Source organism: Malurus melanocephalus, unplaced genomic scaffold (assembly GCF_030028575.1).
Source record: "Malurus melanocephalus ecotype Western Australia unplaced genomic scaffold, MMel_1.1 scaffold_202, whole genome shotgun sequence".
In the NCBI taxonomy this organism is placed as follows: domain Eukaryota; kingdom Metazoa; phylum Chordata; class Aves; order Passeriformes; family Maluridae; genus Malurus; species Malurus melanocephalus.
The window spans coordinates 1009517-1030493 of record NW_026623434.1 but is presented as its reverse complement, the minus strand read 5'-3'; the positions used below and the strand labels follow the sequence as shown (position 1 = coordinate 1030493).

Sequence of the window (20977 nt, the reverse complement as noted above, 5' to 3'; positions counted from 1 at the left end):
CTGACCTTTGCTTTTAAATCTATATTYAATAAAAGAGGATTCCAACTGATTGTGAACTTTGCAAACTCTGTAACATGGTTACATGGTTCAGGGAAAAATACACTTAATTTCCCTAATAGCTGCTGACAGTCTGTGAAACAAATAGTTTTAATTATTTTCTCCTTGGTGAATTTCAGGTCTCATCGTTTAATCAAAAAGTAGCACATTACAGACAATTGAGATTAAATGGAGAGTCACACAGTAGGGAAAATAGGAAATTACATTAGCACTAAACAGTGACAAATATGTCCTTCTTATAGCACTCTTGTCCTGATAAAGCAGAACATTTACAATGCCCTGACAAAAAAAAAAAAAAAAAAAAAAAAAAAAAAAAAAAAAAAAAAAAAAAAAAAAAAAAAACAAAAAAAAAACAAAAAAACAAAGAACAAAACCTTAAAACCCCAAATGAACCCTTTTGACTTTTCCCATTTATCCTAAGACTTATGACTACTGAGAATGCTATTGTGGTCTCTGCAACGAAAAATAGTATTTTAAAGACTTCTTTCACTTGTTGATGAACAATGCATAGATCTTACACATTGGTGTAAAATAAGTGTTACTCATTTTTCTTGCTGGCATTACTGATGTATGAAAATGMCTACAGAGCTAATCAATAGGTAATGACTGTATTTCAGGAGTAATACTCTGTTCAGAGGAAAAAAATTACTGCAATTCACAAACAATTATTGATACCATGAARCACATGAATCAATGCCCACTAGAGATCTGCACATTATTTAAAATTTCTTYGCAATATTTGTCTTTGTTCCTTAGTCCCAGTGTAATTTTTCCTGCCTGTTATACTGTGAATATATTAAAGGTTATATTGATGGCAACTAGAATAAAATGTAAAATCTAGACTTCTGATGAATAAGTCCAGCTACTAGCAGTGCCATGACTATTACTGGAATGCCATAGCCATGGGAGCCAAAGCTCTCTCTTGCATAAGACATTTTTTGTCATAAAATGATCAAGACCTCACCTCTTAAAGATCCAGTATAACTCTGCTGGACTTCAAATTTTCTAAGTCTTCCCAGCTGCTTTTTCTGCCTGCAAAGGTTTACTGCTGAGAGCAACTGGAAGTACGTGAGGTGGCCAGAGTGTGCCTCAGGGCTTACTGAAGTGTCCCAAGGAGACAGATTTATCACTGGCTCCTGCAGGGAGCCAATGAATTCTTATTGGCCTAATTCTCTAAATATAGCCCTTTGCCTTGTTTTTATTGTTATCWCTGTGTGGAACAAGGGAAAAGCATGGAACAGCCCAGGGTACAAATCTGAATTCTCATCTGTTAACACAGGGGAGAGAACAGCCCATCTGTTCTTCACTTGCATAAACGAATACCCGAGAAGTACAGGGCAGTGAAGATGATTAYCACTGGTTCTCACATTTTTCTTTTGATCCACATGTGGCTTGAGACATGGCTGGTTTACAGCCTGATAAGATGCTCCTTAACTTGAGGTTTTAACTGAAAATCATTTCCGCTTAGCCCAGAACAAACATCTGGTCCTTGCTTAGAAAATGAACTGAAACAACATCATGCCTGCCATCAGAGCACAGCTACGCGAACATCTGACACCAGTTACCATCAGCACCTGATAGGACAGACAGATTTTCAAAAGAATAAATGCCCAGCTGCGACTAGAAATATATTTTGAGTGTCTTGCTGCAGTTCTGCTTAAGAAAACAGCAGTATTTTTTAATTACTAACCTAATAAAATGAGGAAAAGCTGTTTGGCTCTTGAAAAATCAGGGAGATTCCTCTCCTAGTCTAAATTAATATTATGAAGAATTTACAAATATTCTAAGATGACCACAGCAGAGAAAAAGAGCACCAAACAACAAACATAACCACACAGAGAGATCTGAAGAAAAAATAGCATTAAGGTACACGTCTTTACATAACATGTTTCTCTAAGCRAAAAGAGATACCCGAGCCAAGTCTGCTCTTTAACTCCTCTGAAAATACAAACTCATTTCCAAAGAGATCACTCAAGGTATTTTTTTTTCCCTTTTATTTTGGCAARCATGAGAAATTAAAAAATAAGATTGAAAATTTTCTCAGCATACACATCATTTGCAAGTAGTAGAGACTCAGAAAGCTTACTTTTGTGTTGAAAAGGAAATAAAATCAAGACAGTAATCTGGCTGGAACTAACTGCTGTTACATTAAATAAGTACAAATATAACTATTTCAAAACTATAAATTATGAAGTACACTCAATGAAATGGAGATGAGACCATAGCCCAGAGCGTATTCACATAATTTAAAGATAAATATTAAAAATGTATTTATGGGGTGATGAGCAGGAAAAGAGCTGCTCTTCCAGCGYGCTGAGCATACAGCCCTGCTGGCTCCTGGTTTTTCAGTTTAATTTAGAGAAAAGGTTACAATCATCGATCTCATTCCACAAGTTGTCAGAAAAGCCAGCCCWAYGTATTTCATCATGAAGAAGCCCCAYGGAAGAGGTGTTTTAAACACTCACAATGGAGGTTAACCGACCGCTTGCCAGCTGCTCTGCAGGTCTGCTCTTTCTTTTAATTSAAAAGTATATTAACTGAACAACAATTGCAGATGTTCTCACCCATAATCTACAGTGACARTAACAAACAGCAGACCAAATGGAACGGATCTTGCAATTTTCCAAAATATCCAGGATTATTTATCTATCCTTACTAAAAATTCTTAGGTACTGCAGATGAGTAAGGTTAAGAGTGGAAGAACATTATTGAAAACTACTTAGTAATACCTGTTTAACTTGTAAGCCTACAGCAGGTTACATTTTTGGTTAACATGTGAATAAAAAGGAAATTACATTTTATTCCCATAATTTKGTATATTAAGAAGTTCTATACTTGAAAGTAAGTAATATTTCAACATGAACATTATCTGGTCTCCACAAATTTAAGCAAAGGGACTCCAAAACATGAGAGTTACTTCAGTCTCCTGAATTTTAGATACACCTATTTTTCTGTGATAGGGCTTAAGAAACAGTAGCAATAYTTACAAAATTCTGTTAATAAATAGCTACTGTCAACCAAAGTTTTATGGAAACAGGTTGACATGGAAACATGGAAAAACATTAGATGAAATTATATGCACTTATTCAACAAAAATACCTTCCACCTACCACACATGAAAATAAAGAATTTTTACTCAAGAAAAATATTTACATGAAGAAATACCTGGTAACAAATGACCCAGCAATGCAGTGTTTGCCAGAGAAACTTTGCAGTGTTTAATAATTCCTTGAAATGCCAAAACCACAYGCATCTCAGTGACATGATTCATTGACAGATATTTCCATCATAAATATAAGAGAAACCCTGCAGGCTGCTGACAGCAATGAAAGGTGAATGAGAGATTACTGAAATACAGCTAAATTGAGGGCATCTTGAGACCTATGTTTCAGTTCACCACACCGTTTATTTCTTGACAGTTTAAATTTTCTGTATAATCCAAAGGATTTATTTTGAAATCCAGACAGTCACTCATATCAGGGGGCAAATGTCTTCTCAGTCATTTGGAGCATTGACACATTTTAGCTCTCATAATAGATCCACAACCAGTAGTTTGCTGCAGGTCTATTGCCATGATCTGAAAGACCCACCCAAGAAAGATCAAGCACTCTTTTTTATCCTCCCTGAAATATCACATCAGGGTTTAAATAAAAAAGGTCATACAACCAAAAAAAAAATTTTTTTAAATTTTAAAACAGGCATATAATTTCTCCGTAAGAAAAATATGGCAAGTAGCAGTGAAAACACCAATTCAGGTCAAGCAGAGCTGACATCACAAAAGAGGAATGTAAGAATATATAAGAATAACTTTCTTTCCTTATAAAAAATCTAAACCAAGGGTCACACTGTGGCTCCTGGTTGCCCAACCTCTCTGCAGGAGGGCTCCCTTGAGCATGGACCAAATTGTGAAGAGAGCTGGTGTAACCCAGGTCAGAGACCAACTGCAGGGCTACATCAATTATCTCTACAGCTCCTTTTGCAATTTATCTTGGCTATTTTATTTTTTAAGAGCATGCACAGATTTCTTGACCAGAACAATAAAAGATCTCATTTTCACTAAAGGCTCTYCAGGCTGATCCACAGCTGTCATCTCCCCTTTTCACCTGCAACCAAGAGCAAGGACTAGACTGTTGGACAACTCAACACAGCTCAGCAGGARACAGGAAGAACTGTCAAGAAAGGCAAGGAGGGAGGTGAGCCCAAGAAATGGCACACCTTCACCAAAGGTTTTCCTAAAGGAGGATTTGCTAGGTGCTCAACAAGTTCAAAATCAAAATGGATGTTTCTTGGAAAATCATCACTTTTGCCCCCTTATACTGTATTTATTTTTTTCTTTTTGACATGGGAGCAAAACAGGTAAACCTGAGGCAAAAAAAAAAAAAAAAAAAAAAAAAAAAAAAAAAAAAAAAAAAAAAAAAAAAAAAAAAAAAAAAAAAAAAAAAAAAAAAAAAGAAAAAAAAAAGATTCTAAATACAAAAAGAGTTCAGAAGGAACAGTGCCTTGCAATAGAAGCAAGATGTGCCCTCTTGGGACATCTCTGATCTAATTTTGCAGATAACCTATCAGCTGATCTTCTCCAAAACCCATTTAAACTCTATCATAAAAACAACACTTTTCTTATAGCTACCATTCCGTGGAAGCCTTTCTTGTAGTGCGATTCCAAAGATTAAAAATAAGTTTCATATTTCTTCTTATTTTTTTCTCAGTTTCTCAAAGTAAATACATTTTTAGTCACTTCACTTTAATTCATCCTTGTCTTGACTAAATTGTTTCCCTAAAAGCATTCTCACTCCCATTTGATTAGAGACTATTGCTAGATATCATGATATAAATTGACAACAAAAAGAAGAAATTGCCAAGAGCTTCTACAGAGTCAAACTGAAACCTGCTCACAAAAGGTGTGCTGTCTTTATTGTAACAGCGACAGCACTGATTCTATCCTTGAGCAGGATGGTACCTGCTCACATCTACAAAGCCTAATGAYTCTAATATTGCAAATTCTTTCTTTCCAGCCAGGAGAGCGTGTGACAGATTGTTCATCAAATGCACAAGTGCCGCTTCTGACCGCTGGAGGTACTTTATAATCCCCTTGGCTCCTCGGAGCAAAGCACTGTGTAGTGACCTGGAGATGACAAATCCAGGTACCTGAGCACAAACACATTTCATATTTTATCACTTTTTCAAAAAGCTGGAAACAATGACACTGACAATGTGCCTTTAATCTAGAGTTATAACAAGAAGGTTGAAACACACATGGGAGAAGTTGCACAGCCAAGATATTGGGTGATGCATATATTTTGCAGTGAAAATAGTTCTTGAAGTTTGCCTCACAATGAGGAGAAAAAAACCCACCAAAATTAAAACTGAACAATAAGTGTATGTAAAATAATATTAATAGGGTAATTATATTTTWAAAAAMCAAACAAAACAAGCCACCAAAAAAAACCTATGCAAAATGCCCTGGTTCCTGTCTTTCAGATCTTCTAGAATGGATTTCAAGCAAYATCAGCTGAACCTAGTATTATAAACATTTGAAGTACTTACTACCTCTGGAGATTTGCAGGCCCTCTAAAGCGATTAGGGTTCAGTGTATCTGTGCCAGCCTTAATCCACTTCCTGAGATAACAGGCATATAAAATAGGACACTTGTGCCACAAACCTAAACCAGGCAAGAAAAATAAAAGGCCAGCCCCAGATCAAGGAGAACCTCAAAGGAGCAGGATCAGACATGTTTTACACRCTTTACAAAAGAACAGCAATCCACACAGGGGATATGAAATCAAATCAGATAATCCTTGGTAGAAGAGTATGCAGTAAGATTCAGACTTGGATGCTTTTATGTTCAGATCTTATTTACTTGTTTAGCAGGTTTTGATCAGCCACATTTTTAYAAAGCCACTGATGAAGTATCACAAACTTCATGATGATGGAAGTCATCATTTCATGTGCAAAGGAAAATGGGGACCTAATTTGCCATTACTGATCATGATGCATGAGAGTTGTGATAATTGAACTCCTCTCTGAGAAATTGCCAAGCAACATTCACAGCTTGGGCAGTCATAAAAATAGCCTTTGAAACTGGACAGTGTACAGCCCTGACTGAAAATACAGGTATGCTGCCCCATAGTTTAATTCCTACATAATTATTAGAATCACAGAATGGTTTGGATTGGAAGATCACCTGGTTCCAACCCAGCTTCCATGGGCAGAGACACCTTCCACTAGAYRAGGTTGTGCAGAGCCCATTCAGCYTGGCCTTGARCACTTCCAGGGAYGAGGCATCCTCACAATTTCRCTGGGCAATCTGTTCCAGCTCTTCACCATCCTCACAGTAAAGAATTTTTCATAATATGTAATCTAATGTACTCTTTCAATATGAAGCCATTTCCCCTTGTCCTGTCACTATATGTCCTTGTGAAAAAAGCCCCTCTCTGTCTTTCTTGYAGGCTCCCTTCAAGTACTGGAAGGCTGCAATTTGGCCACCACAAAGCCTTCTCTTTTCCAGACTGAACTGCCCAAATTCTCTTTGCCTTTGCTCGCAGGAGACATGCTCCCTCCATTTAATCATCTTRGTGTCCTTCCTCTGAACTTGCTCCAACAGCTCAATGTGATTCCTGTGCTGGGGAGCCAGGAACTGGATGCAGCACTCCAGGTGGGAGGCACYCAAATATACTCACAGTCTGTATAAGTTTATTTTCAACACTCTGAGCTCCGAAAACAACAAGACAGCTTTTCTCTTTCTACATTTTTAGTCATCTTGGAATCGTATACGACAAGTGGCAGACTGTGGAGGACTGAATTTTGCATCTTGAAGCTGGCAGGCAACAATAGTGGCTAAGTCTCTTCCTGAGACACAGCGAGGCTCAGCACAGTGCTGCTGGCTGTGGGGATGTGACACAGCTGGGGTGCACAGCACCTCTCACAGCAAAGCCCTGGGAACACGGGGCTGCCAGGCACAGGGCACCAACTCTGGCCCCTGCTATTCATTCAAAAAGCAACAGACACRCTAAATTGGGTAACATATTGATAAGGCAGTAAGTTAAGCTTATAAGTTGGTGGTGGCTAGCTCCAAGACTTTGAGGAGTAATTAAGAGACATGGGGAGCAACTCATTTGTTCAGACCATGCCTGAGCTTAGGACCAGCAGCAAAACCTCCTCCTTATTCCAGCGACAGAAAAGTAGGTCAGCACGATGGGGCCAAATAAATACCACWATAAATCCCATCTGTGGTAAGCTGTCCAAGTTCATTCTTGTTTTATTGCACATTGCTCTKGTTTCATCCAAATCCTGTTCTTCACATGTTCTGTATTTCCTGCAGAGTGTCTGGCCTGTGGAAACGTAACCCCTGTGGTTACTTCCCCTGTCCCCAGCACTGAAATGGCAYCACACAGGTGTCATTTGCCCTGAAGAGACTCACAGACACAATTTAAAGAGAATGTTTAAATACGCAATAATGTGCACAAACCACTAGCTCTTGAGAGATTGTATCAATTATRTGTTTGTGCCACATCTAGGACAAGGTTCCTTTAGAAAAAAATGGGGGCTAGAGGCACTAAACTAAATTCCTTTTTCATGGTTACCTACTGAAATCCACCAAATCCTTGTGAGCTAAGTATTTAGCTCACAACATAATGAGAACAAAAAGAACCTCATGAACTACATTTGCAGTATCACAGTACTTTCTAAAATGCAACACAGAAGTTGTGTTTGTGGCTTGCAATCATAGTCATTACAGTCATTACTAAAGCCAGAGTAATTCATATGACTTCTCAATTGAAAGTTCTCACAAATTGGGYGGTGGATGACCCTGTTACATTAAAGAAATGTGTTTGCTGTTTCCAGTTCATTCCCAAATAGTGGATGATGCTTGCTTCCCATGGCTCTCCCTTGTTACAAACATTATTATAAATTATAAATAGGCTATTATAGATACATACAGGGAGTACACACGTAAATGCACAGCGATATCTGTGCGATAAACTGTGGAGGCACACTGTGAATTGTAAACACAGGTGAGAAACACATTTCATAAGTAACTGGGATTTCCTCACCCGTGGCTGCCGTAGTGAAGGCACACAATAGATCATAAACATATATGAGAAATACATTTCACAAGTAACTGGGATTTCCTCATCTGTAGCTGCCCACGAGCACATTTCCCACTTTTACAGTAAATGGTCTAATACCTTGGAGCTGCCATTTGCAAAACCAGCTGGACAGCAGATTACTTGTGCCCCAGGTTTAAGAACACACATCTACAGTTCCTCTTCGCTCCCATGAACATCTAATGTCCTGCTGTCTTCAGGATTTAACCAAAAACCCAGAAAGTAAACATTATGTACCTTTGGAAAAGATTCATCTTAACTAAATTTATACCTTTATATAGCACAGATGTCTACAGCTGAGCTAGTCCCCAAAGGACCCCTCTGCCATTCACAGGGATAAACTGGCACTTGAAAGACTTAATTCAGCTGTCCAGCTGTAGATATTCATCTTAGGATAGGACAGGTCCAGTAGTAGCAGTGACCATGAGGAAATCATACCTCTGATGCAGGCATTGCTATTGCGGACATTAATGAACGAGGTGACCTGTCAGAGGTGAYTYCCAGGAATGYCTTGGWTSTCTAGAAAAGRGGATGTTTTCAGCTTCTTGGTAGARCTTGACATTTTATGTCAATCTTTRAAAACTCAGGATAGCCACTAAAAATGTGCCTATGTTGTTCATGGAAGAATTTCCTTACTTCACCCTGAAAGGTTTTCCAGTCTCCTTCACTTTCTGGTAAGTAACAGACTCATAATCAGAGAGGGGTTAAAGGAGGGCCTGTAGATCTCCAAAACCTCCTATTTTTTTTTTCTTTAGTCAGTAGGCTTTTTAAGTGATGGGGCTTTGCAATACAAATTTTAACCACATTGTTTTGTTGAGGACACATAACTCAAAAACAGAAAAACAATAATAAATTTAGATAGGCCATATATATATAATATACATGCATTCATATATATATGAATATATGTATATGTATGTATATATATATAGAAATATGATTATACAAATACATGACTATACATATATATAAAATATACTTGAATATGCACTCCCCACAACTTACTGCATCTTCTTATTTTAATTTCAAACTGCTGCTCATCCATACGCCCATTTGGAGGATTTTCCAAGGGAAGACAGTGGTCTTTTTCCTTTACTCCATTTTACAACTCATTCACAAGAAAGACAGAAACTGCCTGCAACTCGTGTTCCTACCCTTGCTGAATGGGYCATTTCATTGGGGCTGGGGTTGTTTCCTCTCTCATTATTCTGTCTCTGAGATATGCTGATGAGAAAGATTAATGGCTGCTCTGTATTCTGCTGCTAGTGGGTTCAGATTTCCAATAGTGTTACTCTGTCTGACCAGAAGAAAACAGGATTTTAAGCACATTTTGATTGACTTAGAACTTCTCYGATTAATTCTTCCTCTGCCTGAGGAAGAATTTGAGTAGTGTGATGTTATAACCYCTAATTTAAAAGATKGTGCATATGGTCTAGTTRAAATTTCAAAATTCTCTGATTSCCTAATCTTTCAGCCYCTTTTTTGASACCTTTACATTACAGACATAAAGGRRACCTTTTAAACTRAGAGGAATCAGTCCAGATTCCTTGACGAGTGTTTGATCCACAGCAAATTATCCTCCCCRTTGTGTTTTCTCCATTTTCAACAAGTTCAGCTGGGAATAGATTACCACACAAATGTATTAATCAAATACTTAGGAAAGTACCRCAAGGAATAGATTGATTGATGGAAAATGTCTTTCCTAACTAACTCTGTGGTTTCTGAATATGAAACCAGTTACTGATTACAGGATGATAGGTGCTGATGTGCYAACACTGGTTAGGCTCATATATTTTCACAATTTCTTAACTGTTTGCTTACTCTTTCTCCAGCACAGCAATGGAGAGACTATTTTTTTTCACTCTTTTAGACACAAATTTAAATGGTTTCACATMAAATGAAATAATCTSCCTGGGTTGTCAGGKTAGATCAGCAWWCCTCTAMSACACCAGAGTTAGGGATAAACCCTTTYTTACACAGCAAGACACACAGCTTCTGACATTTCAGTTGCTTTCCAGTCCAAAACAATTTCACACAGGGCAAGCATGGGTTTTCACATACTGCATAGCGTAGCTTTAACCTCTGTTTCTCTAGACTGTTTCCTGAGCTAAAAAGGGTCAATCCTGCAGGCAATATAAGACATGGAGGCAGTTTTCCTGTCCTGTGAACAATTTTGAAAGATGGAAGACAATCTTCAATTTCACACTGTCTAAAGGGAAAAAAAAAAAAAAAAAAAAAAAAAGAAGGGATGCTTCTCTTCTTTTAATCAAGCGACTAAAACTGCACGACAAGACTTGAGATGGATTTCTGTGCACACTGCTTCACTTTTCACTTGCTCCATGGCTATGTTTTGGCCTGTTTCAACTGCACGGCACTCCCCAAGAGGAAGCTTGGGTGTGGCTTGGGGATAAATCACACCAGCAGCTGCTCCAAATAGGAGTTATAAACAAGAACTTTAACATCCTTAACTCCCTGTGTTGCACTGTGACCAAATCCCACTCATTTTGTGCTGTCCTGGGCAGCAATTGTAAACCCCTTTGCACGCCATAAAAGCAACAAAAATCCTTCATTTTCTTGCTGTCAAAACACTGTGACAACTCTCAACATTTCTCTTAAAATAAATATTTTAACTACTTAGACCTTAGAAAACAGGCAGAAAAATAGTGATATCTTGGGTTGCAGGGGAACCAGAGGTTCCGTGGAGATCAGAGTGCAAAGCCATTTATGTGTGCAGTGAGGGCCAGCCTGCCTTACAGGGGTTTGATCTGACTTCAAACAGACCCAAAGGGCTCTGTGCTCAGCACCTACAATAAATAAAACAGCCAAGCTCTATCCACATGCCCCACAACTGGCAGGACTTGGATGCCTAACCAAGTCCAGGAGTTCACAATCAAGAAGAAAAAATAGATCACCAGGATTTGGGAATTTAATAGTAGATTATTCATTAGCCTTCTCGGGCTGGTCTCTCCATTTTTCCCCATAGAATCATTCTATGGCTGTAAAAATAACAAAATATTTATTGGATGGGAAAAAAGACCAGCTATGTCTCTGAAAGCTTCAATCCCTGCACCAGTGTGTATCTGTATAAAAATGGTATCTGGTGAAAGACCAGAGTTACTGGATTTAAGTAGACTGTTTTCTTCTCTATGTTTTTGACCAGAAAAATCTTTTGTAAAAATTAACTGCAAATTACACGTTTCTGCAATTTTTCATTTTGTGAGAAAGGCCCAGATTAGCTTTATGTGAGGACCACACATTCCCATGCACAAGAGATGTTGATGCTGATGAATTGTTGCTTTCAGCTGTGRGATTTAATTACTCTCATTCTCTACAGCTGCTGTTATTGTGTGCTGATGTGTTTGTCTTCTGACACCTGGGGGGAGGATGAAATAAATGTACTACATTCGCAGTGCCAAGGGGACAGTTTGAATAAGAAATGCTGCAGTAAGACTGCRTGGCTGTGTCCTCTGGCATGAATGATGAATCCAAGTCCTTTAGATCCTGTGTTTTAGACATGCTCACAGACTGGAAGCATTTTTTAAAAAATGCTATAGGAAAATTACTCTGAAGTTAAGCCCATTTTGACAAAGTGAAGGAAACGAATTAGTTTCTATTGGCTGATGTCTATCTAGCCCATGTTCCTGAAGCCTTTCCCTTCATTTTTACAGGCTGGCAGGGTCAGTAATCCTACTCATTTTCAGTTTGTCAGTCAATAATCACTTAAGTGGCACTGCATCTTTGGAAATGACAGCTGAGACAGGATCTGATGCAAAGCCTTCCTTCCACAATGCCTTCCTAAATACCAATCTGAGGCTGCTGAAAGGACCAAGTACTCCACATCTGATAATGACATGTTCACCAAGCTTGTCATAAACAAGGTTTTGGGGAACTTTATAACATTGCTATGTGGGAAATGTCTCTACTCTGATGCCATAATGAAGTCATACAAAGCAGAACAGTTCCTGTTATCGGACGTTAATGAGAGTCAACTTTTTTGTTTTTCTCTAAGGCATTTTAATTGTATCACAAGCAGAGACCATCTGGCTTAAGAATGAATATTCAGTATCTGCTGCAGATGCAGAAATACTTGAGAGGCAAATGGTACTTCCTGGCTTCCAGCTTGCATGGTACCCAACACTGAAGCTGGTGCGTTGCACATTTAGCTAAATTGAAATTTGATGCTCAGTAAATGACTTTTTAGGTTATTACTATTGCATTAATTAGTTAGTGCTTACTAGTTTGGAGTTTATCTCCTCAAAAAGATCAATTTATGTTAAGAATTATTAAGGGATAACATACTTCACTGCATTCTGCAGACAACTGTGTCAGCTCATCAGGCTTTATTTACCAAGAAGTCATAGGGAAAGAATTTTTTTTTTTTTTGAGGAATAAACAGAATTTCTATCTTGTGTGACAGGTGAAGTCCAAGTTTATGAAAAATACAGAAAAAACATTTGCAAAGTGCAAAATCAGAGTACTACAGCAGACAATAACTCATCTAAGAATCAAGCTGACAAAAAATGAAGCCATCACTTCTAACAGGYAGGCATCAATTTCACAAATTTTATGACTGTCACCAAAACCTTTCGTTTGGTCTGTCCTATTTCTACAGGAATGCCTCTCACTGCAACTTTTGGGGGAGCGAAAAAAACACCAAACTGATCTGGCCAAGATTTTTCTGAGCCACGTATAAAGACTAGGAGAGGTTTTGCRGTTTTAAGAAACGCAAGCTGTTAATACTTTGAGTAAATTATGCATATGCATCATGTCCTATTTAGAAGACTGTAGGTCTATTTGTTTAAGTACCTAAACATCTCRAGGCAGCTCCAAGGCGGGTGTTGAGCTGGCAGCCTTGTCTGCCACACTGAGCTGCCTCAAACTCGAGCAGTCCAGCAAAGGTAGGGGCCAGGCTGCATCCCTGGGAGATATTTGACTTGAATGCAACTGGGACCAGTGCTGGCAGAAATGYGTTTGAAGGTACTGGGGGCTCTGGCACAATATTTTGGAATTAAATCAAACAAGATGCTGACTCTCTCCTGAGGGAGTGAGATGTGATGAATGTCCTTGCCGAAGCTCMGTGGGCTGTGCTGGCTCTCACGAGTGCCATGTTGCAGTGGGTGAASCAATTTCCTGCACACGTTTGGAAACCACTCTGGAATACTTCAGAGTGATAATAGTTAGTTAAGTCAATATTATTAGAGAGATATCACCTCATTTTCGCTGCATTACTGCCATAATCCTGGAAGGAAGATTTATATAAGTGCGCTCAGGAACGAAATTCCAGGGGAGAAAAAAATCCATACTTCCAACTATCAGCTAATATTAGCAGACAACTGAGTTTTCTCGTACTTGCTTTCTCACTTTTCTCAGGGGAAATTTACCCTAATGCACGAGACCAACACAAAACTCACACAGGCTTGAATTCTGAGTACTATGGCCCTCCATAGAGCACTATTAAAAATTTCAGGCAGGCTTTTAATGCGAGTTTGCTGTAGAGCTAAACATTGCCTGTTTGTGATGCCAAACAGGGCACACCTCTGGGATGAAGCGCTCCTAAGCACATAGATATATCCTAAACAATAATCCATAAGCAGAGRGTAGAAGTTGGAGCTGTAATTCAGAAGTCTAAGGGAGGATGGGAAGAGAGAAAGTAAGAATTTGCCTCTCCTCTGGCTATTGGAAAAAACAAATGGAGTGTTAYACAAAAAAGTGAAAATCTCAACCTCGATAACTGACGCATTCAGTTATCCAAACCTGAGCTTATTCTGACTCAAAAAGCAATCAATACATTTGCTTTTTCAATACCACAGATATTGCTCTTCCATGCAGATCAGTCTGTCTACCACCTATTTCAAGGCAAAATTTCTTTTGAACAGTATTTCATCCAAAATAGAAGGAAGTGATCGGGAACTCTCCATGGCAGGACTATCAGGGTTGTAAGAATGCAAATCCCTCTTGTGATAAATCATTTTAAGTGTTCAATGTCATCCAATTCAGTGTGTAAACATCATCAGTATAATACAAAAATGTCTCCTGGGCACATCAATAAAACTGGGTGGGATTGAGCACTGTAAACAACAAGAGACTCAAAATTCACTCTCAGACGTGGGAATTTTGTCAGAATTTTGTCTCTGCAGAGGAAATGCTGAGCACAACCTAAATGTCTWCGTGAAACTGTTATATTAGCAAGGTGAAGTAAGTCCAATTATAAAACACCACCACCCAMGACTGATTTAAAATGGCAATCACAAGAGGCAAAACAAGTTTAATTTAGATGGTTTGGCAAAGCTACAGTCTGCTTCTTTAAGAATGCATTGCACATTATGAGCATTCTTATTACAATTTTATTGCAATATTCAAGGTGCACTCAGAAGATACTACTTWTTTTGAATATGGGTTTATTTGTTTGCATCTTATTTTACAGTCACTCTACCAGCCTCCAGTTTCATTTCTAAAATGAAAGCTACTGATATTTCCATATCAAAGTTTAAAATTAATTTGCTTTGTGGGACATGCTCCTTGATGCAAAATACTTCATTTTAATTAGGACATTTAATTTTCTCTAATGGAATCAGGTTCCATTTACTTAATCTGAAACTGCTTTCTGAAAGAGCTATGAGCAGTACMTTTTCTCAGCACAAGCTCTTCTAAGGCTTGTGCACATGAGGAGATTGCACCTACACAGCTAAACTGATTTCAGATTAATCTACTTACACCCCTACAAAACATTACTCATACCTGGGTCTGCCCCACTTCTGAATCAGTGTTATTAAACAACTTYATGTTTCCTAATGCAGATCAGGATCAGATAATAAAATGTCAAGTAAAATTACAAGTTTGTGTAAGGATGAAAAATCTAATTGAAAATTATCCCACCTCCCTTAGCACGAGCATCTGGACGCACACAGCYACCTCCTACTATTTCTGTACAATTTCCTTCTTCCTTTTGCCCTCTTCTCTGTAAAACATTGTGTACATGTAGACCATGCCAGATCATGCCTTCTTCTCATTAGGAGAATGTACAAGTCATTTCTGAGGAACACTTTGCATATTCTGGCTCCATGTTAGGATGATTCCCTGCCCCATGCACGCACAGAATCACGTGGATCGATCAGGACAGAGATAACCAGAAAGGCGTTCCTCTTGCCTACTGTGGCAGCTTTCTGCTTCCATTTAAAATAAATGTTTGCTGGAAAGCCTGTCTTTATTGATTTGGTWCATCTGATCAGCACAGAGAAATGCAATAAATACCACACACTATTATAAACTCTGAAGCTCCTTCAGCTCCAGGTCAACTGCAGCTTTCACAGGGCAGGGRCACAGCAACAAAATTATTTTTAAAACAGCATACCTTGAAAAGCAGCCAGGCTGTCATCCATTTGACCACTTTCACAACCCAAAAGACATGCTTGTAGAGCTCAGTATTCACTACTCCAGGGTCTACTACATTAGCAGTCACATGGCTTCCATTTGCAGTCAGAAGATGCTGTAGTCGATAGGTAAATAACACAAGGGCAAGTTTGCTTTGGGCATAGGCTCCATGGGGTGAATACGAACATCTGTACACAGGAGAGAAAAAGAGAGGGGGATGCGTGTAAAAATAGCCAGAAGGAAAAACAGAATTGCACAAACATAAAATGTACCACATTTTGTGATATCGAGATACACAYTGAGTCGTCAGAAGAAACAGCTTATCACTGGCAGGCATGATGTTTACTCAGGTTCTGGTGATTATTCCATCACCAAGTCTTATTTATAGCAGGGAAAAATATTAAAATAAAATTACACAATACCTGCCAGGATCTCTATGTCAAACTCTTTAAATTAGAAATGCTGCAGCATCAATCTCCAGGCTACCATCACCTAGAGGCCYTCAAACTTCTCTCCCCTCTTTCACTCTGCTCATTCCAAATATACATACCCCAGTCCCACCTAATAAATCCATGTCTGATCATACTGCTCCTGGTTATTACTATTTCTATTGCACCAGTACCTGCTAGTTGAAGGGCCCTGTKTTGGGAACAGTACAGATGAGTAAGGTACCATTGCAGCTGCCCTGGTCACACACCAGAGTGTGCACAGATAAAAGATGAATAAAAAGATGGGCCAAGGAAAGCAGCTGCAAGTGTAACCACAGTTACGCCTTTAAAGCATAGATGGCTCGCAGGGACTGTGCCAAACAGGTAAGATAAAGGCACACAAATTCTGGGAGTTAGAGCAAAACATTACTTCGTGAAACTCCTGTGCACCTGTCTCATCTGGATGTCCAATCTGCCTTTCTTTCAAGTCAAGCTCAAGCATTCTAGGAACTGCTGATTAGTTGGGTTTCATTGCATGCAGGCAGCGGTACTTTTTAGGTTTTTTTCTTTTAATAAGCAGGCAAGTTTCAGGCAAATTAGCAGGTATGTCGCTTAAAATGCTCTTCCTGACTGGGCCCTCAGCACCACTTCCACAAATCCCTATGCCATAACAATTCACTCCTGTAATTACTCCAGCCTCTCATCTAACCTTTTTTGTGTTTAGCAGAACCAAAGGTAGATGGTGGCAGTCCAGACAGCTCACAGGCAAAGCAGGCAGGAGCCTAAAGCAACAGGCTCCTGGGAACAGTGACACTGCTCCGGTCCCCATMTGTTCTGCCTCTGCCAAAGCCTGGGGAAGTGATGGTCCAAATGCTGCCCATGTAGACTCAGGGCTTAGGGTTTGTGGGGCAGCAGGACCCTAACCTGCTGRTGAAAGAGGATAGAGGGGCACCCACCCAGGAACAAGACTCTCTTTCCTCATTCCCTCCTTCCCCCCTAGATATTATCCTGTCTCTGTGGTGGTCACAGCTATAGCTCCATCATCTAAAACTTCACCCTTAGTGCAAAAATGCCTGGGCCAGGGATGTTCCTACTCTGCTGGAAAGCCCACCTGTGATTTCTGTGACTATGTGCAAGTTTATCATTCTGAATGAATAGCAAACATATGAGTTCATTTTGTTATCTCTTTCTTGCTGAATATCTTATTTATAATATCCTGTGCACTTCACCATAGAAAGCTCTGGATGTCAGGAAACAGGCTGACTCTCAGCAGAGGTGTAAGGTTTCTGAAGCAATTTAACTGCAGTCCTATCTGAAAGGACTCAGAAACTCAGAGATACCTCAGAGCATAACACAGCTTAGATACAGGAAGTAAAGGACAACAGTATAGAACCTCTAGTGCATCTCTTTTCTTTTTTTTTCCCTACCTTAATTCTATTCTTGTTYAAACAAATCAAAACCAAACTACAAAAGCATGATATAAATTGAGAAGCAAAAAGGACAGCTGATCGTAGGTGGCCCTTGCGCCAGCCAACGGCCTCAGCTATAATGTGCTGGATAATGAATCTTCATTATCATAAAGATATCACCTGCATCTTTGGGCAAAATGGGCTGTTTAAAGAAAACAGAACAATCACWGCATGAATACAAAAGTGACTTGGCATTAGTCAGGAAATTGCAGTTACATTTTAAATTCAGTAACGTCCATGCTCGGATCTGAGACATTCAAAGTGTCACCTTATGCTTCATGCATATTCCAACCCCTGTAACTCGAAGGACCAGATCCTCAGCCGCTGCAGGCTCCCCTGGGCACAGCATGCAGGGCAGAGCTCACACTACCCATGGGAGGAATCATCATCCCTCACCACCTCCGGCAGCCAGCTGGCAGCAAACCCTGGCACTCCTCCATCAGCACCAGCATTCCCCCTGAACAGGCTGGGGCACGGGACAAGCTTCCCSAGCTGCATCAGAGTGATCCCGTCTGGCAAGCGGCTGGCAGGGAAGCAGAGCTGAGGGCTACTGTGACTCGTTCTGCCTGGGTCTTGTCTGGCCTTCAGTAGCCTTCAGCAGCCAGGCAGGAGGATGGTGAGTGCTGCCCATGAGTCCCCATGCCCACATTTTGTGTGAGTGCTGTTGTGACTTACCTTGTGGCAATGAAGCATGAACTACAAGGGCTGGGTTCCCAAAAGCTTGCATAGATATCTATGTCAGAGAAACATGAGTGCTGAGAAGATATAAAAAGCTCCCCAATCAATGAGGAAGCCTTTTATATCACAGGGCAGAGATGCAAATGATCTGCAAAGCAGCCAGGAAATCAGATTTCAGTAACATACTACAGATATGAAGAATATAAAATTGGATGCACAGAGCAAAAAACTTTTGGCAGAACCCCTGCAATGATTACCTTCTCTATTCCCAGCTTCTGTGTGTGTGTGTGTTTTTTGTTTTCCAGGAATCTGATATCAATGTACTACATAAGACAGAGGAATAACGTGACATAGAACAGACAAGGATTTCCATTGAACAACTGTTTTGTTTGTGAAACCCCATTTTACTGGAATCATGTTGTTTAAATGCCACTATGAAAAATAAATCAGCACTGGCTATTTGTCTTCATTACATCCAGTCTTGACTTTATGGATCAGAAAAATAGGACCACATGGGCACTTGCACTTGCACCATGATTCCGTTTCCCATGCACACACCTGTAGAATCACAGAGAGGTTTGGCTTGGAAGTTTAAAGATCACCTAGTCCCACATCCCTACCATAAGAAGAATCATCTTTCCACTTGACAAGATTGCTCAAAATCCCATTCAACTTGACTTTGAATGGATGGGTCATGAGCACTTTCTCTGGACAACCTGTTTCTGTGCCTCACCATACTCATAATTGTATTTTCTTTTTGTCCAATCTAAATCTACCCTCTTTCATTTTAAAACCATAAAATGTATTCCTCTTTCACATGGAATTATCTAGCTTGAAAGCCTATGCATCTAAATCTAGCCTCCCTTAGCACTTTATGTTCTGTATGCACATTTTTTACAATGAATAAAAGTATAATTTCTTACTACATAAAACAATATTGACATTATGCATTTCCACATTTTCTGAAGGTTCTGAAATCTTTCTGAAATCAAACCAATGTTTGCCAGCAATGTGTGCTAGCAGAACAGTGCACAAAAGGCTCCTGTGACACTCAGACCTTTGCTGCTTTGAGGACAGAGGGTATCGATGCTTCACAGCCAGGCAGGCACAGTCTCAAGCACAGAAACTCTGCCTCCTAAGCAGGCAACCAGCCAGGCRAAAGACTGGCAGCTCCCAGCTCCCAGAGGGATATGAGGGTGCTGACCAGTCATGCCATGCTTTCCTACTGAGCTTCTGCCCACCAAGACCTTGCTTCTCTTTTGCACAGGCTTGCCTGGCACCAGTAGCTTGGAGAAGTTCATGTTCCCCCACTCATCTGAGTGGGGCTGRTGCAGAAAACAGCAGCATTCCCCAGGGGATGCCCCTCCACAGCGTTYTGCTGAGTCAGTGCTGATAAAACCGGGCAGTGCACAACTCACCAAATGAAAAGTGCAGGARTTAAGGCAGGCAGAATTTAATTCACTGCTTTGAAATCTGGCCAGGAGAGCAGCAACGTTCAAGACCTTCTCCTTTCTTTGAAAATAATGTTTTATTGATTCTATGCTGATGAATAAAGGATCAGGATAAGGCAGGTTCTGCATTTTGTGTCCAATTAATTTTTAGCAGAAGTTCTTACTTTTGACTTAACATTTTTTGCAACATAGGCATCAGGTTTGAATTACTATTAGAAAATTTAGGGAGGAAAAATGAAAAGGATTGTTTTGCCAGAACAAAATAAGTAGGTATTCAGTTCTGGAGTGAGCACCTTGAGGTTTGCTGATTTTTTTTTTCCTTTTTTTTTTTTTTTTTTTTTTTTTTTTTTTTTTTTTTTTTTTTTTTTTTTTTTTTTTTCCACCAGAAGCTGATTTTACCACTTATCTCCATGGTACTGTCTCCAGCGGCAGTCTCTCCATGGAATGCATTTTCAAACTGTAATGAGAAGCCAAATTTCAAACTGAARCCTGCAGTGGTTAATTAAGTGTTTAAATATGGACTCAGCTGCTATCCCAGTTTGAAAACTGGGTCTGTGTTAAGCACCCCCCTTGGCAACCAGTCTTACTCGTGTTTCTCCTCAAAACAAGGCTGGCTTTAGCTGGTCTGTGTTCTGCAGTGGTCTCCCACTTACATCCAATGATCCCATGTTTAGCAAAGAGCATTAAGTGAGGTCAGGGCACSCACTGAGTAACAGGGGACAGCAAATTGCTGCTCAGCACAGCCCACTCCCTTCACCCCTCCTGTGCACGGGCTCTCTTGCTGCTCTCAGCCTTTCCACTCTCATTAACATCTCCTTTTGCGTTGAGGGTATGTGTAACTGATATTATGGACTGGCTGACAGCACCYTCTCCCTTCCCCACCACATCCTGCTCAGCAAAAGGCTCAGTGGCCTTCTGACCATCCTGACAGGCACACAGCCCAGTTTAGCCCAGCCAGCACTAGCACTGAACCGTTCCTGATGTGGACCTCTTTCACAATTGTCTCTCACAATTGTCACCCTCCTTTCAGCCRTCACCGTGCTCCCCGATTTGCAGTGTGCTAATTTGCCTGGAGGGCAGAGTGCACCAAGATCAAACTGCAGAAAGCCCAGCTGCTATGTGCTCCATTAAAAGACAAGTGATGCAAAACGTGGCTGACATGCTGGGGTTTTTAATGAAAGGCCACACAAAATTTCAATATATGCCTTAGGATGAATCAGAGAATTAAGCAAAACATGGACTTGCTGTATTAAAGTGACTAAAGCTTCCTAATGATTTATGCATTAATCTTGCAATACATCATCACCATTGCTTAGTCAAGACTATAAAAGTCTATTATTAAACACTCATGAAGCTTTCACAGTCTTAAATTTTCTTTCTTCAGGGAATGCAGCACAAGATTTTTCAAGTTTTGATAG

The 20977-nt window shown here is 39.8% G+C and overlaps 1 protein-coding gene across 4 annotated transcripts in view; it reads right to left on the bottom strand.

Annotated features, from left to right (window-relative positions):
* Positions 1-20977, bottom strand: part of DHRSX (dehydrogenase/reductase X-linked) — a 200881-nt gene that overhangs the window by 13629 nt on the left and 166275 nt on the right. For all 4 annotated transcript variants that reach the window (XM_057373583.1, XM_057373581.1, XM_057373585.1 and 1 more), the window contains one exon: positions 15514-15721. In XM_057373583.1, coding sequence (XP_057229566.1) covers positions 15514-15721 — 208 coding nt within the window. The remainder of the gene's footprint in view (positions 1-15513; positions 15722-20977) is intronic.